This window comes from Anguilla anguilla, chromosome 14 (genome assembly GCF_013347855.1).
Source record: "Anguilla anguilla isolate fAngAng1 chromosome 14, fAngAng1.pri, whole genome shotgun sequence".
Classification (NCBI taxonomy): Eukaryota; Metazoa; Chordata; class Actinopteri; order Anguilliformes; family Anguillidae; genus Anguilla; species Anguilla anguilla.
In genome coordinates this window covers 13065115-13090901 of record NC_049214.1, presented here as the reverse complement: position 1 = coordinate 13090901, position 25787 = coordinate 13065115, and the positions used below count along the sequence as shown (strand labels likewise).

Here is a 25787-nt window from a genome sequence, read left to right as displayed (position 1 = left end):
ACACAGCCACGCAAAAGGACGGCCCTGAATGCTCTTTCAGCTAAAATATCTCACAGGTTATTTCAGGACTTCACTGAAATACCAGGCCTATAGTAAAGTAAAGGTACTAGTTGTTCATTCACTTCCTTAATGTGCTTCTCCGTAATTTTTCTTCCGATCGTTATGATAGTGAAGTAATCTATGGCCCTGCAATGGACCGGAATGCTATGAATGAGACATATTTAAGCCAGGGTGCTGGAGGGGACAGACAGCGAGGGGTGAGGAACGGAAAATGGAAGCCAGTAATCTGTAATACTTAAATAATATTATCCCTTCCTTCCCCTCGGCTCTCTCTGGCTCACCTACAGTTTTAAGGCTGGAGTGTGCAGGTTGTGAGAGCCCTACATTTGGGTCAGTGATTATTGGACAAGTAAATCCTCACTGTACACAGACATCAGAGAGCGTGGGTAAACCCTCACTGTACACAGACATCAGAGAGCGTGGGTAAACCCTCACTGTACACAGACATTAGAGAGTGTGGGTAAATCCTCACTGTACAGACATTAGAGAGCGTGGGTAAATCCTCACTGTACACAGACATCAGAGAGCGTGGGTAAATCCTCACTGTACAGACATTAGAGAGTGGGGGTAAATCCTCACTGTACACAGACATTAGAGAGTGGGGGTAAATCCTCACTGTACACAGACATTAGAGAGCGTGGGTAAACCCTCACTGTACAGACATTAGAGAGCGTGGGTAAATCCTCACTGTACAGACATTAGAGAGCGTGGGTAAACCCTCACTGTACAGACATTAGAGAGCGTGGGTAAATCCTCACTGTACACAGACATTAGAGAGCGTGGGTAAATCCTCACTGTACAGACATTAGAGAGCGTGGGTAAATCCTCACTGTACACAGACACTAGAGAGCGTGGGTAAATCCTGACTGTACACAGACATCAGAGAGCGTGGGTAAACCCTCACTGTACAGACATTAGAGAGCGTGGGTAAATCCTCACTGTACAGACATTAGAGAGCGTGGGTAAACCTTCACTGTACAGACATTAGAGAGCGTGGGTAAACCCTCACTGTACAGACACTAGAGAGCGTGGGTAAATCCTCACTGCACAGACACTAGAGAGCGTGGGTAAATCCTCACTGTACACAGACATTAGAGAGCGTGGGTAAACCCTCACTGTACAGACATTAGAGAGCGTGGGTAAACCCTCACTGTACAGACATTAGAGAGCGTGGGTAAATCCTCACTGTACAGACATTAGAGAGTGGGGGTAAATCCTCACTGTACACAGACATTAGAGAGCGTGGGTAAATCCTCACTGTACACAGACATTAGAGAGTGTGGGTAAACCCTCACTGTACACAGACATTAGAGAGCGTGGGTAAATCCTCACTGTACAGACATTAGAGAGCGTGGGTAAACCCTCACTGTACAGACATTAGAGAGCGTGGGTAAATCCTCACTGTACAGACATTAGAGAGCGTGGGTAAATCCTCACTGTACACAGACACTAGAGAGCGTGGGTAAATCCTCACTGTACAGACATTAGAGAGCGTGGGTAAATCCTCACTGTACACAGACACTAGAGAGCGTGGGTAAATCCTCACTGTACACAGACATTAGAGAGCGTGGGTAAATCCTCACTGTACACAGACATTAGAGAGTGTGGGTAAACCCTCACTGTACACAGACATTAGAGAGCGTGGGTAAATCCTCACTGTACAGACATTAGAGAGCGTGGGTAAATCCTCACTGTACAGACATTAGAGAGCGTGGGTAAACCCTCACTGTACAGACATTAGAGAGCGTGGGTAAACCCTCACTGTACAGACATCAGAGAGCGTGGGTAAATCCTCACTGTACACAGACACTAGAGAGCGTGGGTAAATCCTCACTGTACACAGACATTAGAGAGCGTGGGTAAACCCTCACTGTACAGACATTAGAGAGCGTGGGTAAATCCTCACTGTACACAGACATTAGAGAGCGTGGGTAAACCCTCACTGTACAGACATTAGAGAGCGTGGGTAAATCCTCACTGTACACAGACACTAGAGAGCGTGGGTAAATCCTCACTGTACAGACATTAGAGAGCGTGGGTAAACCCTCACTGTACACAGACATTAGAGAGCGTGGGTAAACCCTCACTGTACACAGACATCAGAGAGCGTGGGTAAATCCTCACTGTACAGACATTAGAGAGCGTGGGTAAACCCTCACTGTACAGACATTAGAGAGCGTGGGTAAATCCTCACTGTACAGACATTAGAGAGCGTGGGTAAATCCTCACTGTACACAGACATCAGAGAGCGTGGGTAAACCCTCACTGTACACAGACATCAGAGAGCGTGGGTAAACCTTCACTGTACAGACATTAGAGAGCGTGGGTAAACCCTCACTGTACACAGACATTAGAGAGCGTGGGTAAACCCTCACTGTACAGACATTAGAGAGCGTGGGTAAACCCTCACTGTACAGACATTAGAGAGCGTGGGCAAATCCTCACTGTACACAGACATCAGAGAGCGTGGGTAAATCCTCACTGTACACAGACACTAGAGAGCGTGGGTAAACCCTCACTGTACAGACATTAGAGAGCGTGGGTAAACCCTCACTGTACAGACATTAGAGAGCGTGGGTAAATCCTCACTGTACACAGACACTAGAGAGCGTGGGTAAACCCTCACTGTACAGACATTAGAGAGCGTGGGTAAATCCTCACTGTACAGACATCAGAGAGCGTGGGTAAATCCTCACTGTACAGACATTAGAGAGCGTGGGTAAACCCTCACTGTACAGACATTAGAGAGCGTGGGTAAACCCTCACTGTACACAGACACTAGAGAGCGTGGGTAAATCCTCACTGTACACAGACACTAGAGAGCGTGGGTAAATCCTCACTGTACAGACATTAGAGAGCGTGGGTAAATCCTCACTGTACACAGACACTAGAGAGCGTGGGTAAATCCTCACTGTACACAGACATTAGAGAGCGTGGGTAAATCCTCACTGTACAGACACTAGAGAGCGTGGGTAAACCCTCACTGTACACAGACATTAGAGAGCGTGGGTAAACCTTCACTGTACAGACATTAGAGAGCGTGGGTAAACCCTCACTGTACAGACATTAGAGAGCACGGTGTGTCTTCATTTTCAGTGCCTTCACTACCATTAAAACGGTCAGATACGCAGGCCCCAAGCTCCCCCTCAGCAGTCTACTCCTTCCCTCTCTCTTTTAATCTCAAATTCTCTCTCTTCCCTTCATGTAGGCCTAAGTGCCTCTGCTCCAGCTCTGTCCTTAGATCTGTAATGATGCGTGCTGTGACCTCACACAAGGAAGGAGAGTCCGCCACAGTCTCAAACTTCATTCATATTTCACGCCCATTACATTTTTCCCACTAGAAATCCTGTGCTATATGCTATAGTGGTAATGCTGCTGTTAATGGCAATGTTAACAGTTCCACACACCATTGGCATCCACAAAGCCCCTGCTTTCCTTGTTCCATCGTCTTTTAAACTGGAAAAATGTGGAACTGGAGTTCACTAGGATAACTTTACCACCTGTGGAACTCCTTATAAATGATTATTTTCTTAAAGCCCCATGCAATTAAAATGAATCACTGTAGCTGCCTCCAAAGACATTACGTATAAAAGTGTTCAATGCCGCTTAAAAATGTTTTTGGGACTTGAAAGGGAATATTTGCTGACTAATCATTGTTAAAAATTATGCCAGCCAGCTCTAACAGGGGATTGGTCAGCAGAGCATTCCGCCCCACTCAGGTAAAGAGATGCATCTATTGGCTGAGAGAGAGCAGCCCGGAGCTCTGTCAGCCCCAACAATCAATTACCGAGCCCTTAACCGGGAAAACGGCTCAAATCAGCGGTTGAAAGGAACAGAGCGCGCTCGACGGACTGACAGCACGTCCCCCTGCCCCGCCAGTCTTACTGCAGGAGCGGCCACTCCAATTACACTGATCACTTCTGCCGGCTTTCCGTAGCGCTCGTCTGCTCACTCGCTCAGGAGGTAGAGTATGAAAGACAGGCGCGAGTCGATTAAAGACGGGAAGTACCGCGCCCTACCAACACCTTCCTCAAGGGGTCTGCGACGGCTACAGCCAATGGCCAAGAAGCGTCTCATTTTGCGCCACAGCCAGTCAGCCCTGGACGAAAACACGCCCACAGGGAGTTTTCATGAACGTATGCTCTTCACCCCTGAGAGGGACACAAGGCTGCAACTCCCCCCCACCCCCCACCCCCAGCTCTGCTTGTCTTCAGCAGCAGCCTGGGCTTCCCCCCACGAAAGTCCCCCCCCCCCCCCCCCCCTTCCCTGGCCCAGGGGTGGCGGTTTTTCCCCAGGTGTTCTGGGTCTCCCTCTCTTACGTTTACCAACACCTGTCTGTCAGAGGGCAACCTTAGGTGTTGGATTCAGCAGGCGTTCACAGGACAGGCCAAGGCCAGGCTAAAGTTCAACTGAGATGCTACAGCAAGCAGAGGTGCTACAGCATGCTACAGCTCACTGGAGATCGTATTCGGCAGAAGATCTTTCAGGAGAGAGAGAGTGAGAGTGCTCGCGTATGTTTGTGAAGTCGCAAGTGAGAAGTCAGATGTTGAGCATGCGTTTGTGATCACGCGTGTACCTTCGCCTGCATGAGCCTTTCACCCGTGTGCCTATGTGCGTGTGCCTCTGTGCGTGTGTCTACGTGTGTGTGTCTATGTGCATGTGTCTACATGCGCGTGTCTATGTGCATGTGCCTCTGTGTGTGTGTGTCTATGTGCATGTGCCTCTGTGCGTGTGTCTACGTGTGTGTGTCTATGTGCATGTGTCTACGTGTGTGTGTCTATGTGCATGTGTCTCTGTGTGTGTCTATATGCATGTGCCTCTGTGTGTGTGTGTATATGTGCGTGCGTCTCTGTGCGTGCGTGCCTGTGCGTGTGTGCCTGTGCGTGCGTGTCTATGTGTGTGCGTCTACTGTATGTGCCTGTATGCATGTGGGCGCATGCATATGGTTGTTTGTGCCTCTCTGTGGGTACTGGCCCGCGGGCTGAGGGGGCCGCCCTGGGAGGAGGCGTTCTGTGCCGGCTGTACTGTACCTGGAAGAATCCCGGGGGGACGGGCCCCACTGGCATCCCGTCTCCTGGAGGGATGTTCCCGAGGACCGGGCTGGGAGCCGCCGCCGCGCTCTGGAGAGGAACGCGGAAAAACAGGCGCAGTCAGTCAGACAGAAAACATCAGTCACGCAGCAAAAAAACAGCACCCATAAAAAACACAGCCAGTCACACAAAGCAACAGCCGCGCAAAGAAGTCACACAGCACAAAACTACAGCCGTACGAATAAACAGTCGGCCACACAGCACAAAACTACAGCCATACAGACAAACAGTCAGCCACACAGCACAAAACTACAGCCATACGAATAAACAGTCAGCCACACAGCACAAAACTACAGCCATACAGACAAATAGTCAGCCAGACAGCACAAAACTACAGCCATACGAATAAACAGTCAGCCACACAGCACAAAACTACAGCCATACGAATAAACAGTCAACCACACAGCACAAAACTACAGCCATACAGACAAATAGTCAGCCAGACAGCACAAAACTACAGCCATACGAATAAACAGTCAGCCACACAGCACAAAACTACAGCCATACAGACAAATAGTCAGCCAGACAGCACAAAACTACAGCCATACGAATAAACAGTCAGCCACACAGCACAAAACTACAGCCATACAGACAAATAGTCAGCCAGACAGCACAAAACTACAGCCATACGAATAAACAGTCAGCCACACAGCACAAAACTACAGCCATACGAATAAACAGTCAACCACACAGCACAAAACTACAGCCATACGAATAAACAGTCAGCCACATAGCACAAAACTACAGCCATATGAATAAACAGTCAGCCACACAGCACAAAACTACAGCCATACAGACAAATAGTCAGCCAGACAGCACAAAACTACAGCCATACGAATAAACAGTCAGCCACACAGCACAAAACTACAGCCATACAGACAAATAGTCAGCCAGACAGCACAAAACTTCAGCCATACGAATAAACAGTCAGCCACACAGCACAAAACTACAGCCATACAGACAAATAGTCAGCCAGACAGCACAAAACTACAGCCATACGAATAAACAGTCAGCCACACAGCACAAAACTACAGCCATACGAATAAACAGTCAGCCACACTGCAAAAAACATCCACATAAATGAAAAGATACAGTCAGTCACACAGTACTAAACAGCACCCACACAAACAAAAAAGTCAGTCACACAGCAAAAACACACAAATAAAAAACAGCCAGTCACCCAGGACAAAACAGCACCAGCAAAAATAAAAAGTCACATAAAAAACAGCCCCTGCACAAATAAAAAAAAGCAATCAGCCACAGGGGAAAAGATAACAAGTCAGTCATCCAGCACAAAACTGTACACACGCAAATTTTAAAAAGTCACACACAAGAACATCGTCGGAGAAAAAAATGAGCAATCACACACCAAAGAGGCAGAAGGACAGAAACGGAGACTGCTGGTCCTCTGAACTCGAAATAATTAGCCGATGAAAGACGAGAGGGATGGGGCGGAGGAAGGAAGGAAGGAAGACGGCGAGAAGCAAAGAATGGAAGGAGAGAAAACAAAAAAAAAAAAAAACAGAAAATGGTGGAGTAACGAGGAGAGACATTAAATAAGTCATGGATTAGCAAAGCTGAGGGCTTCAGAGAGCCGACGGCCTGCCCCGTCCGCTCCTCCATCCCCAGACCCGCTAACGAGAGCAGGTACAGCTCCACTGGGAGCTCCAGAGTGAGCCGGGGGTCTGATCCAGCCATGTCCAACCCGCTACCTATCTCCCAACGAGCCACTTCACACCGCAAAGCTGCACTTCCTGGTCAGGGTCAACCACTTAATCCACCGTGCCTGGGTCAAACTGTTTATTCTGAAATACGTTTACACCTGTAAAATTCCAACAGATCACTAGGAATTTTAAAAAAGGCACACAGGCTTTCACCAATGCTCAGAACAAAATTAGTTTTATTATTTATGTTTTGTAATTCCACCCCAAAGCACTTTCGACTGCTTAAAAGGTGCTCTACAAATAAATTACGCGCTTTGAAACTGAGAATCTAAAGAAGAATTCCAAATATGTTTTTGAACCACATCTAAAAAATCCATACATAACGGCCGTTGAAGACTGAAGTCGAGTGGACCTGGAACCGGCCTGGCTCCCCCGGTCAAGGTTGCGGTCGGAGTCCCGTGGTCTTTTTTTATGGTCCTGACCCGCGTCGGCTCACCGGCGGCGTTTACGAGCGGCCCGTAGGCAGGAGACGAGCTGCTCGATAGCGTTCTGTCCACCGCCATCGCCGTAGAAACCGGTGAGGTAAACGTGGATGGCAACCAGCCTGGCTCTGGCTCTGCAGTGGAAAAGGTGTGTAGCTGGAGCCTGACTATGATATCCCGCACATCCTCTTTCCTCTTTCCTCTTAGGCCCTGTTTCTATTCTAGTGCAGTGAGCTGCAGGGATATAGCTAAGAGGGGGGAGGGGGGAGGGGGTTGCTGAGTTTGAAGCCCTGGCTATGCCACTAGTGAGTGAGCAGTCATCCTCGGAGGGGTGGGGGGGGGTTGGGTTGGAGAGAAGGACAGGGATTGAGAAAGAGGGAGGGAGGAACAGAGAGCGAGAGAGTGTGTGTGTCTGTGTGTGTGTGTGTGTGTCTGTGTGTGTGAGAGAAACAGAGAGGACCTGATGCAATCCTACAGGGACAGAGCACTAGCCTGTGGTAAACAGGCCTAGGGGAAGCAGATGGACTGTACCTATAGCAGCTGCTGTGATACACTGTACAGCGCAGTTCAGTCACAGCGACCTCATGAGCTCACAGGCCCCGCAGCCAAACCCTCCCCCTCTCACTGCCCCACCCACTCCCCCTGACCCCTCCCCCACCACGGCCTCGACTCCTCCCCTCTTACCCCCTAATCCCGCCCCCTCCCCTCCTCGCGCGTTTTGTTTTTCCGACGCGCCGATGGACTTCGCCGCTCTCGGGTAAACTTCCCGCTGCATTGTGCCAGCCGTGCCCCGCCCCCCCCCCTCCTCTCGCCCTCCGAAACAATGGGCACCGTCTGGGGCGAGCGGAAAGGAGGACGCAGCGGCGGCTATAAACGGCCTGCGTTTTGGCGGGGGGGTGGGGGCGGGAGGCGGGGCGGATGCCCTGCGCGGGAGACGGGGGAGCGGAGGGGGCGGGGAGGATGCCAGGGGGGCGTGGGGGAACGGCACGACCGCAGCGAGCGACAGGGCGCCGCCGCCCTTCCTGCCGCGGCGTCACCCGCTGCTGCGCTGCGCCCGGCTTCAGAGCCACCATCTACCACAACGCCTCACCTCCGATCTGGGGTGAAAGAGCACGCTGCAGTCCTCCAGGGGCAAATAACATGACCCAGGAAACACATACACTGTGTGTGTGCCTGTGCCATACAGTATGTGTATATATATATAACTTTGTGGCTGTATTTGTAATACAGAAGTGCACAGAAGAGCGTGCCCTCTCTCTCTCTCTCTCTCTCTCTCTCTCTCTGTCCTCTCTCCTCTCCCTCCCTCCCTCCCTCTCCCTGCAGTCACATCTCAGTCCCCACAGCGAGGCTGTTTCTGTGAGCTCAGCCCCAGCGCCTGGCTGTTGGAAAACCAATCATCCTGCAGGTCTTCTGCTGCTGCTCGCGCTGCTCCTCAGGAGTGACCGCGCGGGTGAGGGACGACAGCGCACACACACACACCCCCAACCCTAACCCCCGCACCAACCCCCCCCAGGCTGCTCCTCCCCGGGGACCCCCACCGCTCCGCTCCGCTGCCCGAGCTCTGCTTCCAATCCCAGCCGCAATCTCAGCACCCTGCGCCAACACCACCCCTCTCCCTCTCTCCTTCTCTCCCTCCCTCTCTCCCTCTACCTCTCCTCCCTCCCTCTCTGCCTCTCCCTCTCCTCCCTCCCTGTCTCTCCCTCTCCCCCCTCCCTCTCTCTCTCCCTGTCTCTCCCTCCTGCCGCTCTCCCTCTCTCACTCTCTCACCCTCTCCCCTTCTCTCTGTGTCTCTCTCCCTTCTTTGCTCCCTCTCTCTCTGTCTCTCTCTCACTCCCTCCCTGTCTCTCCCACTCCCTCTCGTTCTCCCTCTCTCTCCCCCCCTCGCTCTCTCTTACCTCCCCCTCTCTCTTAATCTTGCTCTCTCTCTCTCTCTCCCTCCTCCACCTCCTCCCTCCCTCCTTTGCTCAATATAGGCATGCTCTGAAATTCGCCTGCGTCCCTGTTTAGGTGGGGAGTGCACTTTTGAAAGCGGGGGCCGTGGTAGCTGTGAAGCGCTCCCCATCGCTCACTCTCTCTCTCTCTCTCCTCTCTCATCACCCCCTGCTGTTTTATAGCTTCCTCTTTCTCACTGGGTAGGATGCCAGAGCACACCGGTCTGCATGTGCTTAGGTACCTTTCCACACTCCCACCTCACCATCAGCATGCACACACCTTAATGCGCTTCCTAATTTAGGCTGAGGCCACTGGAAGCAGCCTTCAATGTGCTTATTCTGCACGCAAACGCAGATGCACGAGCACACACACACATACACGCACACGAACACAAACACTCCCCTACACACAACCACACACACACATACACGCACACGCACACTCCCCTACACACAACCACACAACACAAACTCACCCTATACACAAATGTACACACATATACTCTCTAACACTAACATGGGTAAATATATACTGACATTCAAACACACATGCACGCACACACACACACACGCACACACACACACAAGTGAGTAAAAAGGCCAGGAAAGTAGTTTCAGCCATTAAATAGTAAACACCTTTTCTTAAAGACACACAGCTTCTTTTGCCTGGAAACATGAAGAATGTGTTACTCTCAGTGGAGACTGTGATAGTCAGATGATCTGAGATTTCTGTTATTTCTTCCTCTGCTGTACAGGCTCGCCCACCAGCTCCCTGATTCCCTCCCTCTCCCCTCCTGCCAGCCTATAGGCCTGCTGAGCTCCTGCCACGGCCTCCTGACTACCCGCTAGAGGAAAGAGTGTGTGTGTGTGTGTGTGTGTGAGTGTGTGTGATTGTGTGTGTGTGTGTCCATGTGTGTGTGTGTGTGTGTGTATGTGTGCTTGTGTGTCCGTGTGCAAGTGTGTGTGTGTGTGTATGTGTGCTTGCGTGTCCGTGTGCAAGTGTGTGTGTGTGTGTGTGTGTAAGTGTGTGTGCCTGGGCCAACATTGCTGCTGACCGAGCGAGATTTCAAACATCCATGAGTTAACAGACAAACAACATTCAATTCCCCTGCCTCCTCACAACAGAGCAACTCCTAGCTATAAAAAGAACGGCATCAACCACTGAGCAATCACCGAGATAACAGCGATTAGCACAACTGCAGCTCTGTGCATGTTCAAGGCACATAATAGCGCCGTGTTCCCACAAATGAGCACAAGAACACAAGAATGGCAGACAATCAGTCTATTACAATTTAAGAGAGACTTGCTCTGAACAGCGCTTAATAGCCCAGATGATAAATTCTACAGCTCGGCAATTAGGACTTTGGGATATGCCGAGAGCGGCGAATCAGAGGCAGGAGCGTTTCCGCAGACGCGGATGAGAGACAGATCTTTGGCGCTTGTTACCGGGGCTGCAGGGTCACGCAGTGGAAATTTCACTTCAGCGTACTGTGCCTTTCAGTCTGGACTAACGCGCACGCTGTTTTTTTTTGTTTTTTTTTTTTAAAGCAGTCCCGGTGCGTTTCCGTGGTGAAGATCCCTAGAATGTGGGCGTGGCGGCTCGCTGAGAGAGCCAGCGGGAGGAGGGAGCGCCAGCGCGCGTTTTCTGAGGCTAGCGCTGCGTTTCGCCAGGAAGCCAGTCGGGCGCGTACTGTATGCACCGCCGCCGCCACGCCGACCTGGCTCTGTGACCCCCACACCCCGGACCGATCACGCAGCCCCAAACATAAAAACGCCCCCTAGTGCCCAATACGAAAATAACAAAAAAACCACAGCGCGTACGGTGTTAACGGATCCTCGTTAATTACCAAGCGGTCTTAGACTTCAAACCCGAGGAGCGCGGCTTCTCCCAAACGAAAGCGCCTTTCGGCAAACAGGTTTGTTTCCTGAATTATTAATGGTGCTTCCTTCCAGGGGCTGAGGTCACGGGCGGGGGGCCCGGGACAGAGAGAGAGAGAGAGAGAGAGAGACAGGAAGATAAGGGGAAGAGAGACAAGAGAGAAAGACAAAGAGCGACAGAGCATGAGAGAGGCGAGAGACAGAGGGAGAGACAGGAAGAGAGAGAAAGACGAAGAGCGACAGAGAGGCAGGGAGGGCGAGAGGGCAGAACGAGAGAGGAAAGGGGGGCGGGGGTCCGAGGCGAACGAGGCGATTAAAAGCGGGGAGACGGACTTTCGGAGACCCCCAGGACACGCAGGGTCTCCGCCCCTCCGCAGAGGACCGCCTCCAGGAGCCGGCTGATCTGGGGTCAGTGAAGGACAGCCCGCGTTCTCCCCTGATTGGCTGCAGCCCGACACCACAGAGCTATGCTTCGTATTTCCACTTAACGGCTTCATCGCGCAACGCGCCGGCAGGTGCTAACAATAAACGAGACAACCCTTTAACGACGTGGCGAGGCCGGGGGCCCGCCATCGGGCCGTTCGGTCCCCTTCCAATGCCAGGAGTGTAATCACCACTCAGAGTGGAATATAATAGGCATTTCCACTCATAACCAGGCGGCAAATTAGGTCATTGTTGCAGCGCATCTCGCAATTAGGTCCGAGCGATAAAAATAAATAAATATGGTCGTTCTCCTCCGCCGCCGGACTCCGGGAGCGCGCTCGTTCGCGGTTTCCTGTTTACTCGGCTTCCCAGCGTTCGGCTCGTCGCCGTCTCTAATCAGACCTCGGGATTTATCTTGGCGCTGCGGACGCCGCGCGCATGCTAATCTCGCTGCGCTCTCTCAAGGTTACCGCCGCGCCGCGCTCCTCGCGGAAGAGCCGCCCCCGGGAGACCAGCGGAGCTGGAATTATTCTCCACTCTCATTAGAAAAGAGAAACGTAAAAAAAAAAAAAAACCTCAGGAAAACGCAGACTGAATTACAAGCCGCGCTCGGGCTAGGCTGCGACGCAAACGTCTGGCAAAAAACACGCGGCGTGTTAGTTAGGAAGCATGAAGGCGCTGATTTATATTAAAACTTTCAAGGAAAAGCTCCTTTAAAAAAATATTTCAATAACAAATCGATTGTAAGCTTACAATCCACAAACTTTAGCTCGTACCTTTTGGCAAATACTGTATGCTTTCAGAAAATCCACAACAACAATAAGGCACAACAAATGAAATGGCATGCATTGGGTGTGTTTAGACGTTCTTTTCCATTCAGACTCCTCTCTTTCCTGTGCTGCTCAGCTTGCTGCTTTAGTAGGCACTGCTAAAGCATTTAGCTTCAAGCAGCATTTAGCAACATAGCCTTAAGTTTAAATAAAGTTAAAAGAAAACCTTGTAAATGAAATGAAAAAAAAAACATTCATTCAAAGGACTTCTGAGTAAAAAAGAATGGCAACAGAGCTCAGCGGGGGGGGGGGGGGGGGCAGTTGTCGATCGATAGCCACTCTAGGAGAGAGGGACTGGAGGAGAACAGGCGGTTTTTACTTTTCTCCGGTTCCAAGGCCATAGTTACAGCAGGAAATTCAAATGACACCACTCAGGAAGTTAATAAACCCCCCAGCTCCGCCCCCTCCGCCCTCCCCCAATGCCATTAGGCCACTTCCTGAATGAAGCCTGCAGTCTGACCGGTCAGAGGAAGCTCTCAAAAAATGTGTGCGTGTGGGGGTGGGGGAGGGAATTATTTCTGCTCAACATCAACATCAAAGTATCACACCCCTTTAACTAAATTTTGATATGGCTGAACCCGTTGTGAAACAAAAACAAATTCCAAAATATGTGAAAATGGTTTATGCAAATATGCAATCACTTCATAATGTAATGAATGGGAAATGGTTTGGAATTTGGAAATTCTCTGCAAATTTCCAAATTATTCAATAATCCAGTATGCAATTAAGTACATTCTGCACAGTGGCACAGTGGGTAAGGAACTAGACTTGTAACCGAAAGGTTGCAGGTTCGATTCCCGGGTAAGGACACTGCTGTTGTACCCTTGAGCAAGGTACTTAACCTGCTTTGCTTCAGTATATATCCAGCTGTATAAATGGATACAATGTAAAATGCTATGTAAAAGTTGTGTAAGTCGCTCTGGATAAGAGCGTCTGCTAAATGCCTGTAATGTAATGTAATGTAATGTAATGTACCTGTATGTACAAACTGAACCAAGAAATACAATTCTGTTGCTACAAGGTACAAGTTACACCAGTGTCAAAAAGGATGGTGCAGGAATTCTTTGAGGGACTGTATAAAAACAATTTTAATATATTAAGTGTGGATTTATTAAGTTAAAGGTTAATATTGTACCCTCAGTTTTGAGTGACAAAATTAAATGCATTTAAAGACATTTTGCAATTCCAAATACCAATATTCCTGTAGAACGACCCCTTACACTGTGCTAACCCTTCAGTATAGACTATACTTCCCCCCAATTCTGGCACTTACAAAATGTAACCCTTCAACAAATATTTTAATTGTTTTTCATTTTTGCCATGCGTCTACATCTCAATGTATTGTGGCGGTCTCTTGAAGAACAGAACCTTCCATTCTAAATATTGCTAAATATAGAGAGACAATGCAAAGGTGGCAGTGAAGCCGGACTGACCACAGTCGCTGTCGCGCCCAGTCCCCACCTGAGCCCTATTGTGAGCCAGGAGAAGCCCTGCCACAGATATCAATGGAGCCAGAAAAGGACAGGCCTGCCGTGCTGACAGAGTGAGAACGCAAGGGCTGAACAGACATGCCCAACCCCCCGCCCTGCCCGCCCTCCTGGGACGCCCCGCTCTGCCCCCCCCGCCCTCCCCGCCCTCCTGGGACGTCCCGCTCTGCCCCCCCCGCCCTCCCCGCCCTCCTGGGACGTCCCACTGTGCCAACCGCCCCCCCACCCCCCATCCCCGGTGGGACGAGCCCCCGCTCAGCCGTGGTTGAAGATCACAGAAACACCTCGCGTGACACCGGGGAACCGTTTGGGGGGCGGTGATAGATAACGGTGCGATCCCCACAGCAATCCTCTAAACGGCATGCCCCCTCCTCCCCCCCGCCCCCCCCCCAGTCCTCAGACACAAGGGGAAAGGTTCAGATGTCCACGGGGGGCTAATGGAGGACCAACTGCTCACTCTACCCCCCCTCCCCCCCCCCCCCCCCATTCCCAGGAGAGACATCTTTCTCCGAGACAGAAAGGAGGGCGCGTGTCCAGCTGCAAGCGTCTCCACCCGCCGCTCCTTATCTGCACAGACGTTTGGAGACGCCTTTCTTCTCTCCCCCCCGAGGAACGGCGTGAGACTCCACAGCACAAAGGCTGCTCGGGCGTCCTCTCTGGCAACAGCAGGAGGACGCCATCAACTGTGAATCTGCCCCCCCCCAAATTCCCTATGGTCCGTGAACTCGGTCGAACTGGTCAAGCGCGCAGTCAAATGGCTGATGATTCTGCGGAGGGGATCTCAGTCTACACGCTGCCTTCACCGGCCGCAGGACCGCGTGGCTCTTCACCGTCAGTGCCCAAGCAGCGCTGCTCACTCAGCTCGCGGTGAAAGAGCAATGCAAACACATATCGTTTCCCCGGATCACTGTTTGTGTTTTGTGTAGACGGGGAGGTCAGGTGCAGTGCAATGCAATACTCGATGAAGATGGACATATTGACTAACAGAGTTTCCCTTTCGCTACAGAGATGCTAATGAAAGACATTTAAAGACGTGATGCATGCCCGTTCAGACAGTTATGCTGACATACTGAGCGTCGGACACACACACACACACACACACACACACACACACATACCACACACACGCACACACACAGAAGGGAGATATCTAAAGTAAGAGCCACTCCAGGCACTCTTCCAGAAGCTCATTTTTATATACATTTAGAAGTTTTCTTTGCACAAAACTTAAGGGCAATTTCAAGCTCTGGCTGGATACAGGCGTGCGGGTTAAACAATAATCGCACGGTAAATTACCCATCAGCCCTCTGTGCCATTTAAAGGGACCACACGCCTTCCACCTCCCCCTAATTACAGGGGCCACTTCACCTCATATGGGGGGGGGGGGGGGGGGGGGGGGTAATACTAGCAGCCTCACCCCCTCTGGTCAATCCATCCTTAAACTCCAGCACTTTAAACTCCAGGGAATCACAAATGCTAAACCCCTCCCACTTTCACTGAGCAGCCAGGCTTGTCACATGGCCTTGATGCTACAGAGTTGGGGTGATAATATATTTTATTTTAATTATTATTATTATTATTATTATTATTATTATTATTATTATTATTATTCATGCTTATAGATATCCTTACACAAGGTAAGTCAGAGTACTGGCAGTTCACATGCTTTGAATGTGGTCACTCAATTTGAAGACACATTGGTAAAGCGATCGCTTTGTTCACATGCAGAGTTCACATGCAGTGTGTGTCCAGTGCCCAAACCACTACACAACCAAGCTCTCTCACAGAGCCGCGTTACCATAACGATGCTAACGCCTGCGGTCAGCCTGGCTGTGGGTACGCTGACAGAAGTGATGCAAAGCGGACTCTTCAGGACACGCAACAGAACACGGGGTCAAAACAGAGAGCCCAGGCCTGCACCAACAGACAGACAGACTGACTGACTGACTGACTGGCAGACGGACAGACAGACAGCAGCTCCGACAGCCCTCTGTAAAGTCTCGGGCTTGTATAATGTGACAGAAGGGGGGGCGGAACGAGGAGATGGCCAGAGTAAATATTTACAGCAGAAGTTGGGGCTGCGATGGGGTCCATCGTTAAAAAAAAAGAGCTGTTTGTTTGGATTTTCTGCAGGACTGAGAGGGTGAGCAAGCACTCCCTCATCCAAGCCCTGTCCCCATCTGTGTCCCCCTCTCTCAATTTCCATTTTACAAGCATTATCGGAATGACATATTTCATTATCCATATTTCCAAGGCTTTCATTGTTAACTGTATTGCAAGAGAACAATTTAGCAGTTATTTATAATATTATTTTTGTTCCACAATAGTGTCATTTAAAATAACAGCCTAATTATAACAAAAATAAAAAAACAACAGCAACAACAACGTGTCACTGTTCTATAATAATAATAATACGTGTTATTATTATTATTATTATTATTATTATTATTATAGGACAGTGATACATACTGCTGAATTCACTAAGGATAAATGGGAGCATGTGTCTGCAAAGGAATAGCATTTCAGCACATACCTTCTTTGAGTGTGCCAAATATAAATCCCATGCATTAGACATTTATACATATCACTCCCTTCGAGAAAATATTAATATGCCTCAGCAGGACAAATGCCAGTAGCAATATTAATAACACACAGAATGGAGATCTTTACCCACACACACCCACAGAGCACCTTGGCCAGTCAACACAAGTTTTTTTTTTTTTGAGCGACATGCCCATTTTTAGACGGGCATGTGGCTGGCAGCCTCTCCCTTGTTGCAGGGGTGCAGTGCCTCGTTTGGGACTAAAGAGAGGGGGGCCAGAGCCCTGCATATTCAACAGCTCGGCCCCCGCCAATCACAATCGGGGGGCCTCGCCACGCACCCCCCACCGGAGGAGGAGAGGGAAGGAGAGAGAGAGTGCGAGAGAGAGAGAGGGACAGAGTGAGAAAGAGAGAGAGGGAGAGACGAGAGAGAGAGGGACAGAGTGAGAGAGAGAGAGAGAGAGCAAGAGGCAGAGGGAGAGGGTGAGAGAGATGAGAGAGAAAGAAAGAGCGAAAGAGAGGGAGACAGGGAGAGGGAGAAAGAGAATGTGAGAGGGAGAGGGAGAGAGAGTGAGAGAGACTCAAAGACAGGGAGAGGGAAAGAGACAGTGAGAAAAAAAAAGATTGTGAGAGGGAGAGAGAGTTAAAACAGGAAGAGGGAGAGAGAGACAGTGAGAGAAAGAGAGAGATGGTGAGAGGGGGAGAGAGAGAGAGAGAGAGGAAAAAAGACATCTGTTGCCGTGGAAACGGCTCCAGCGCCTCACAGTCTCTCAGGAGGTCTGCAGCATTCCGCCAGGATGGAATGAGGTTCTTACCCATATTTACCACGATGATGAAGATACTTTACCCCCCAACCCCTCTGCCCCCCCCGCCTCCCAAATCAATGCACACCACATTAGGGCCGGACGCAAACCCCCCTACACAGCAACTTCATAAACTGCTGCGCATCGTCCTTTTCACCAGCTTTTATTTACTAAACTCCCCCTCCCCCTCCTGAGGAAGGTGCACAGGAACAGAGCACAGCCCATTACTGGAGAGCACTGCTGTCGACTGCACAGTGTGTGTGCGTGTGTGTGTGTGTGTGCAGTGTGTGTGTGCGTGTGCAGTGTGTACACGTGTTTGTGTGTGTGCGTGTGTGTGTGTGTGTGCAGTGTGTACACGTGTTTGTGTGTGTGCGTGTGTGTGTGTGTGTGCAGTGTGTGTGCGCGCATGTGTTTGTGTGTGTGTGTGTGTGTGTGTGCGCGTGCGTGTGTGTGTGTGTGCGTGTGCGTGTGCGTCTCTGTCTGTGTTCAGGCACTCAAAGAAGGCTGAGAGGTGAGTCACGTTTCCTGCGTGAGCACCATGCGTACAGAACTGGGTCGGACCGCGCCTGAGTACTGACCCAGCCTGCGCCCATCTGACCCAGCCTCAGGACCGGCCCCCCTCCTTCCCATCATGCTCTGGGTCTGTGGAGTCGGTCTCAGCAGGCTTTCCTTTTCAAAGGGCAGGTTAACCGAGATCTCAGCGATGCCTGGGGGAATTAGAGTGGGCGGGGAACGCGAGGGATTGGGCAGCCAGTCGGAGGCAGTCGGGTTGATTAGACGACCGGATTGGTTGGAATTAGCCCAGGACACCCGGGCAGACTCCTCCGCTCCTCTGCGAAGCTCCACAGGATTTATACTGACCTGAGTGACCTGAGTGCAGGCCCCTGCGTTTGCCGCCTCACCAGAAAGCTGTTTGTTTCGGGCTCGGTGCTTTTCTTAAAAAGCACTGGCATCCAGTGACGGTCAGCCCACCTCCCGCACACAACAGAGCCCACCGGGGACACACGTATAGAGCTTTACTATAATGGAAGTAATGCCACACAAAAATAAAACGGCTCAATGTCTATAAAACAGACGAACGACGATAAGAATGATGATGTAACTGCACGGGAAAGATGGTGGCGAGTGCTGCCCCTGTATGGAGAACCTGGCTCCTCCCAATTCTCTTCACTACATTGGTTTTAAGGTCGTTGCATCGCTGACAGTCAGTGACCTCACAGAGACGCACGCATCTCATTGGACAGAGAACAGAGGCCTCTGTCCAATGAGACGTCGTTTTATTCTCGTATTTACCTCAAGTTAAACAACTTAATGCTGCTACAGCCAAAATGCAAGTTCTGCTATTTTGGAAAATAAAAATTATTTTTGAAACGTCATGAATATAGTGAGTCCATGTTTTGTTGATATTACTTTTCATAATTGACCATAAAAAATACATTTTATATATTGTTCCAATGGCAGAGCAAACAGGAAGAACCTGTGGTATTAATTCTTTCTAGAAATGGTTCATAGTGATACAGAGGAGTAAAATAGGGACAGTCATAATACGACAGACTGTGGGGAATTCAAATTCTATTCACCAAAAGTGCAGTCATTCTAAATGTCTAGTTTCTAAATCAGGTGCGATTCACATTGCGATGTTATCGTGCGAATAGTTGCTAGGGTATAATTATTAAATGGGAAGCCAAAATCGGGGTCATTTGAATATAAGGCAACACAAATATCCAAGCAAATCTTTTTCTCCTTCAAAAGCGACGGAGTCTAACTCCTAAAAGTGGGGTGGAATGGATTCCTCTGAATATCTCCAATATAACTCAGTTTCAGGCAACACATTTGCACTAGGAACTGTGGCTAGATTTTGGTTGAGCTACCACCTTTGCCTGATTTTCGAGCCAGGTAAAACCTTGTATGTGTGCATGTATGTGTGTGTGTGTGTGTGTGTGTGTGTGTGTGCATGCACGCATGTGTGCGTGTGTGTGTGCGTGCATGCATGCCGGCATGTGTGTGTGTGTGTGTGTGTGTGTGTGAGGTGAGGTAGAGGGCACGTTCACAGGTCACACGAGGACATGTTATTTGGGGAGGAGGGGGAAGTGTTTCAGTTGGACCTCAAAAGGGACCCAGCCCTGCTGAGAGTCACCCCGCCCTCACCCCGCCCTCACCCCCCCCTCCCCCCGCCCCCCGCCTCCACACCCCCCGTCTCTGTGCTACAGCCAGATGGCACAGCAGGGGCCCAGCAAACCCTCTGTACTGCCTTCAGTTTCACCACAGCAGGCGGGTCGCACACACACACTCACACCCACACCCACATGCGAACACGCACACACACACCCACACACACATACATATATACAGACGCACACACACAAACTCATACACATAGACATACTCACACACACCCACACAATATACTTACGGACATGCACGCACACACGTACACATGCACATATGCACACACACACACACACACACACACACACACACCACACACATACACATACACATACTCACACACATACACATATACACACGCACGCACACACACACATACATACATACTCGCACACACACACATACATACATACTCACACACACACACACACACATACACATACACACGCACCCACACACGCACACACACGCAGACTCATACACACACTCACACAGGCACAAACGCACATGCACAATCGCAAACGCAAAGATGCGCACGTGCGATTCTGTTCACATACAGCGATGAAGCCCTAAACACGAGCGCCCTGCTCGACTCAGGCTTCACACACAGGTCTGTCAGTGTGAAAGGCTGCCTCTTACGGACAGTCACACCCCTCGTTGGCTGACTGTAAGCTGAAGCGGAGAGCAGGCCAGTGGTGAACGAGCGCGCTCTAAAGACCTGGTGACAGACAGCAGGTGACAGACGAGGCGAGCACAGGGCCCGTCGAGTGCTTAACCTGGCAGGGGGAGTCCCAGCGCATGGCAACCCCAGATCAATCACATTCAGGTGACGTAGCACGTGACTGCGGCCATGCCAACATCTCCATAGCGATCTCCAGATTATGAAGACTGCCAATGTTGGTAACCAAGGCAATGCCCCATCAGTCATCAAATCTTTTTTATCCTACAAAGACGTGCTTGTGCAATGCTATGTATCACTCATCCCTGAAGTCTGTGCGCATGTGTGTGCGTGTGTGCATGCGTGCGTGTGTGTGTGTGCGTGCATGCAAGAGTGAGAAATCAACAACCCTCTCTGTGTGGTTCTGAAACACACCGCAGCCCGGCGGACTCACGTCACAGATAATAACTGGGCAGCGCGCACACGCACACGCACACACACACACACACACACACAGACACGCGCACACGCACACACAGTAACCACGGCCTGCCTCTCCCAGCTAGGTGAATCATCACAGTGAAATAATTCAGCTCTACCCAATTAAACTGAGGCATGACGCACCAGGGTATAGATTTTATAAAACGGCCTTCAAATATTTTATTTGTGCATGTGTAAAACACTTTTTTTATCACATGGTTATAATTAATATCAATATGATTTGCTGATTTAATGCTAAGAGTAGTTAAAAGAACCAGCAGCAGCAACAAAAAAGTACTAATAATAATAATCATATTTTATTATTACTTAATTATTTATTTTTAATCAAAAAATGCTTGACTGTCTACCTTATTTGGATGTTCTCTCCGAAATTCAATTTTTAAAAAATCAATCACACGTATAGAATGATATTGTGTTTTCAGGTGGTCTGGTGGCACTGTGATCTACTAGTCATGCTGCTCTACGTCCGATTGGTTGGGTGGGCGTACATGATACAGATGCTGAAGACACCTGGACTAGGACAGAAGCGTGGCTTTATGACAGGAGAGAGAAGCAGACACTCACTAACAGCCTGGATCCTACTGCACAGGGCCTGGTGGAGATCAAATAATGTCAGAGCAGGAGCAACTGATTGGACAACAACTTGAAACACCTTGACCTTGGAGCCAATCAGCTGCACCTTCAGGCCCCTAGAATTTCCATGTTAATGAGTTTCAAGGAGTAGGACTAGACACAGAAACTGGACTTACAGACAATAGACCGTGCACACAGTCTGGCGATGTATCACGAATGCCATTTTTTTGTAATACTGCAAGCATTAAGGGATTACAACAAGTAAAACATGATATTAATCCACAAGAATTATGTAAATTAATTAAGTGATTCAATTACCGAAACTGAGGGAGCTGTTTGCAAAGAAACATGCTAGAACTGATCCAGTCAGTTTAGCCACAGCCTACGCAGAGCAGCCAGTGGAAAACTGTGTGCTGTACGAAAACTAGTGTTTCAGCCACAGTCTTCACAGGTCCCAGGCCACAGTGCTGAAACCACAACCAAGGCAACGGCACTCAGAAGCTCACCAAACGGCCCTGCTAAAAGACCAGTACTTAGTGAGAGTACGACTGGTGGTCAAGGATCCGGCCTAACAAAACCAACCATCTTCAGACCCCCTCTGGCCTGTTTCCCTGAGATCCTACTGCAACTGCACTGGGGCGGCTTACACAGTGAAATCACTGTAGAGCACTCTACAAGAGAAACAGTGGAACATTTCCAGAAGTTCTACTAAACACCAACATGTCTTAGCTCAAATCTTCAAAACAGGATCACAAATGGCTCACCAGAAGACTCCCATCTCACCTCTGGATTAAGAGGACAGTAAGGGAGCCACACATCAATCAAAAGAAGCTCCTCTACCCCACCGTACCTCCACACTCACAATGCATAAGCCAATCGCCAGGTTCTCTGAACTCACACCCCTCATTCAGTCAACCAACCAGAGCCTTCCTGACACGGTGGGCGGCGTCATACATCCCAACAACGGCGTCATTGTTCTCCTTGCGTCAACACAGAAGTGCCTTACTCTGCCTCCTGTGTAAGACCTCTGATTATATGTTGGGGCAGAGAGATGTGTTTGTGCTCAGGTTTCGCTAGCGCGAGCGCGTACGAGCCAGTCGACACGTAAGGAACACGGTAAAGAACCTGCGTTTTAAAAAGTTTGCGGTACCAGGAGTGTGTTGCTAATGTCATTATCATCTCTAATATTATAATCATCAACCTCATCATTAGGAATCTGGTGAGTGTCAGAACCCCCTCTGATTAATATGCAGATTAACACTAATTGGATGCCTGATTAATTCAGCACGGCTTCCTGAAGATGCTCAGGTCTGAGAAACAGTCTTCGCTGGGACACATACTGCAGGGTCCCAACCGGGAAAAAAAAAAACAGAGGGGAGAGGGGAAGGGCCAACGTGTGCCATCTGGAACAACGAGACGAGTTTTAACCAGCGCACCAGCCCTGCGCACACACACACACACACACACACACACACACACACACGCACACACACGCACTCCCCCTCATACACTACACCACATCACAGAAGCCCGGTACCATGCACGCTGTGTTTTAAATAAATATTTACAGGGATCACAAGGGCTGATGTCACGGATGCTTAACAAGACCCACAAACATACATTGAGTCCAACGGCAAGTTACCGCTGTATGTACTGTATAATGTATAATAGCAAGCGTCAACTCCGCGGTTGTCGCGGCATTGTTAAGCTGGGTTTCAGCAGGGCGCACGACGTGCGATGTGTGAAATGCAAAGCAGTGCTGCGTCGCCACCGCGTACGCGCATGCAAAAACATTAACGATGCATGAAATAGGAAGTGTTGCATATGCAAACGCGAGTGCAACCGAGCGCCTCCCGGCTCCGCCCACCCCCCCACCTCCCCCCCGCCCACTGAAACGCGCGGTTCAGGCTTCCCCCCCTCGCCTGGCTCGGAGGCCAAACTCCCCGGCCGCCTCCCGGACCGTTAAAAATTCATCCTGGGCACGGAGGAGGAGGAGGAGGAGGAGAAAGGGGGCGGATGAAGAGGACCACCTGCATCTCTCCGAGTCCCGGGGTTCGCCCCTCCCGCCAGAGCCTCCTGCATTATAGAGGAGCGCCGCCCCCGCCCCCGCGTCCCGTCTCCCTCTCTCCCCGCTCATTAATCATTTACCCCGTCCCGGCGCTGCCGGATCCCGGCTGAGCCTCCCACCCCCGCCCACCCCCCCGGGCTCCGCAGGAGCTGCTTAACCCTTTCCTGCCCCGCCGCTCCCCTCCTGGAGCAGCGGCACGCTCTTATGGATTATGATTATGATTATGACAGCGTCGGCTGGGCCTGTTCACAGCGCTCCTGTGGAGGCCTGGACTCTGTGCTCTGCTGAGCCTGTTCACAGCGCTCCTGTGGAGGCCTGGACTCTGTGCTCTGCTGGGCCTGTTCACAGCGCTCCTGTGGAGGCCTGGACTCTGTGCTCTGCTGGGCCTGTTCACAGCGCTCCTGTGGAGGCCTGGAGTCTGTGCTCTGCTGAGCCTGTTCACAGCGCTCCTGTGGAGGCCTGGACTCTGTGCTCTGCTGGGCCTGTTCACAGCGCTCCTGTGGAGGCCTGGACTCTGTGCTCTGCTGGGCCTGTTCACAGCGCTCCTGTGGAGGCCTGGAGCCTGTGCTCTGCTGGGCCTGTTCACAGCGCTCCTGTGGAGGCCTGGAGTCTGTGCTCTGCTGGGCCTGTTCACTGCGCTCCTGTGGAGGCCTGGACTCTGTGCTCTGCTGAGCCTGTTCACAGCGCTCCTGTGGAGGCCTGGACTCTGTGCTCTGCTGAGCCTGTTCACAGCGCTCCTGTGGAGGCCTGGACTCTGTGCTCTGCTGGGCCTGTGCACAGCGCTCCTGTGGAGGCCTGGACTCTGTGCTCTGCTGGGCCTCTTCACAGCGCTCCTGTGGAGGCCTGGAGTCTGTGCTCTGCTGGGCCTCTTCACAGCGCTCCTGTGGAGGCCTGGACTCTGTGCTCTGCTGGGCCTGTGCACAGCGCTCCTGTGGAGGCCTGGACTCTGTGCTCTGCTGGGCCTGTTCACAGCGCTCCTGTGGAGGCCTGAAGTCTGTGCTCTGCTGGGCCTGTGCAGGGCGCTCCTGTGGAGGCCTGGAGTCTGTGCTCTGCTGGGCCTGTTCACAGCGCTCCTGTGGAGGCCTGGACTCTGTGCTCTGCTGGGCCTGTTCACAGCGCTCCTGTGGAGGCCTGGAGTCTGTGCTCTGCTGAGCCTGTTCACAGCGCTCCTGTGGAGGCCTGGACTCTGTGCTCTGCTGGGCCTGTTCACAGCGCTCCTGTGGAGGCCCAGAGTTCTGCTGTGCTCTGCTGGGCCTGTTCACAGCGCTCCTGTGGAGGCCTGGAGTCTGTGCTCTGCTGGGCCTGTTCACAGCGCTCCTGTGGAGGCCCAGAGCTCTGCTGTGCTCAGCTGTGCTGGGAAAAGCACACCGCACCATTGAAAGAGTGTTTGTGCAGCGCTGCTGCACGCTCAGTGTAGGCACACACCCTTCCAACAACTCTGTAATCCTCTTTGTTCTACTGGTCTGACCAGATCTACCGCCATATGTACAGAATATGTAGACATTCAATTCTATTCTGTTGCCAGCAGCAAATATATTATATTTACAATCTAATATTTGTTTGGTTGTAACCATAAGGATTTTGCACCAGCTCGTTGTTGCCTAAACCCTTTTGTATGCACTCATGTAAGTCCTTCTGGATATGAGTGCCTGCTACATGTCTGAATGTAATTATGGTGTGTGTGTGTGGGTGTGTGTGTTTGCGATGTGGTGTACAGAATATCATTTAGAAAACTCGGTGTGTGCCCAGAAGGTTATGTGGTGTCATCCTGGGTGGGGCGTTACACTGGGGGACCCTTACGTCAAAATCACACGCAGTCACTAAAACACTGATGTCCGAATACTCAAAGCCGACCTGTCTGCTCCTCTGTCCTGGTCCCGCTAATGACGAGGGGCGGGGGTGTGGCTGTGTGTGCCGTGTGAGGGGCGGGGCTGTGGTTGTGTGTGCTGTGTGAGGGGCGGGGCTGTGGTTGTGTGTGCCGTGTGAGGGGCGGGGCTGTGGCTGTGTGTGCCGTGTGAGGGGCGGGGCTGTGGCTGTGTGTGCCGTGTGAGGGGCGGGGCTGTGGTTGTGTTTGCCGTGTGAGGGGCGGGGCTGTGGCTGTGTGTGCCGTGTGAGGGGCGGGCTGTGGCTGTGTGTGCCGTGTGAGGGGCGGGGCTGTGGTTGTGTGTGCCGTGTGAGGGGCGGGGCTGTGGCTGTGTGTGCCGTGTGAGGGGCGGGGCTGTGGCTGTGTGTGCCGTGTGAGGGGCGGGGCTGTGGCTGTGTGTGCCGTGTGAGGGGCGGGCTGTGGCTGTGTGTGCCGTGTGAGGGGCGGGGGTGTGGCTGTGTGTGCCGTGTGAGGGGCGGGGCTGTGGCTGTGTGTGCCGTGTGAGGGGCGGGGCTGTGGTTGTGTGTGCCGTGTGAGGGTCGGGGCTGTGGCTGTGTGTGCCGTGTGAGGGGCGGGGCTGTGGCTGTGTGTGCCGTGTGAGGGGCGGGACTGTGGCTGTGTGTGCCGTGTGAGGGGCGGGCTGTGGCTGTGTGTGCCCTGTGAGGGGCGGGGCTGTGGTTGTGTGTGCCGTGTGAGGGGCGGGCTGTGGCTGTGTGTGCCGTGTGAGGGGCGGGGCTGTGGCTGTGTGTGCCGTGTGAGGGGCGG

General features: G+C 51.3%; 1 protein-coding gene across 1 annotated transcript in view; it reads right to left on the bottom strand.

The window, feature by feature from the left end:
* The window catches only part of ssbp2 (single-stranded DNA binding protein 2), a 96094-nt gene that overhangs the window by 30363 nt on the left and 39944 nt on the right, over window positions 1–25787 (bottom strand). Inside the window, exon 5 of the mRNA XM_035390361.1 lies at window positions 5091–5180. Coding sequence (XP_035246252.1) covers window positions 5091–5180 — 90 coding nt within the window. The remainder of the gene's footprint in view (window positions 1–5090; window positions 5181–25787) is intronic.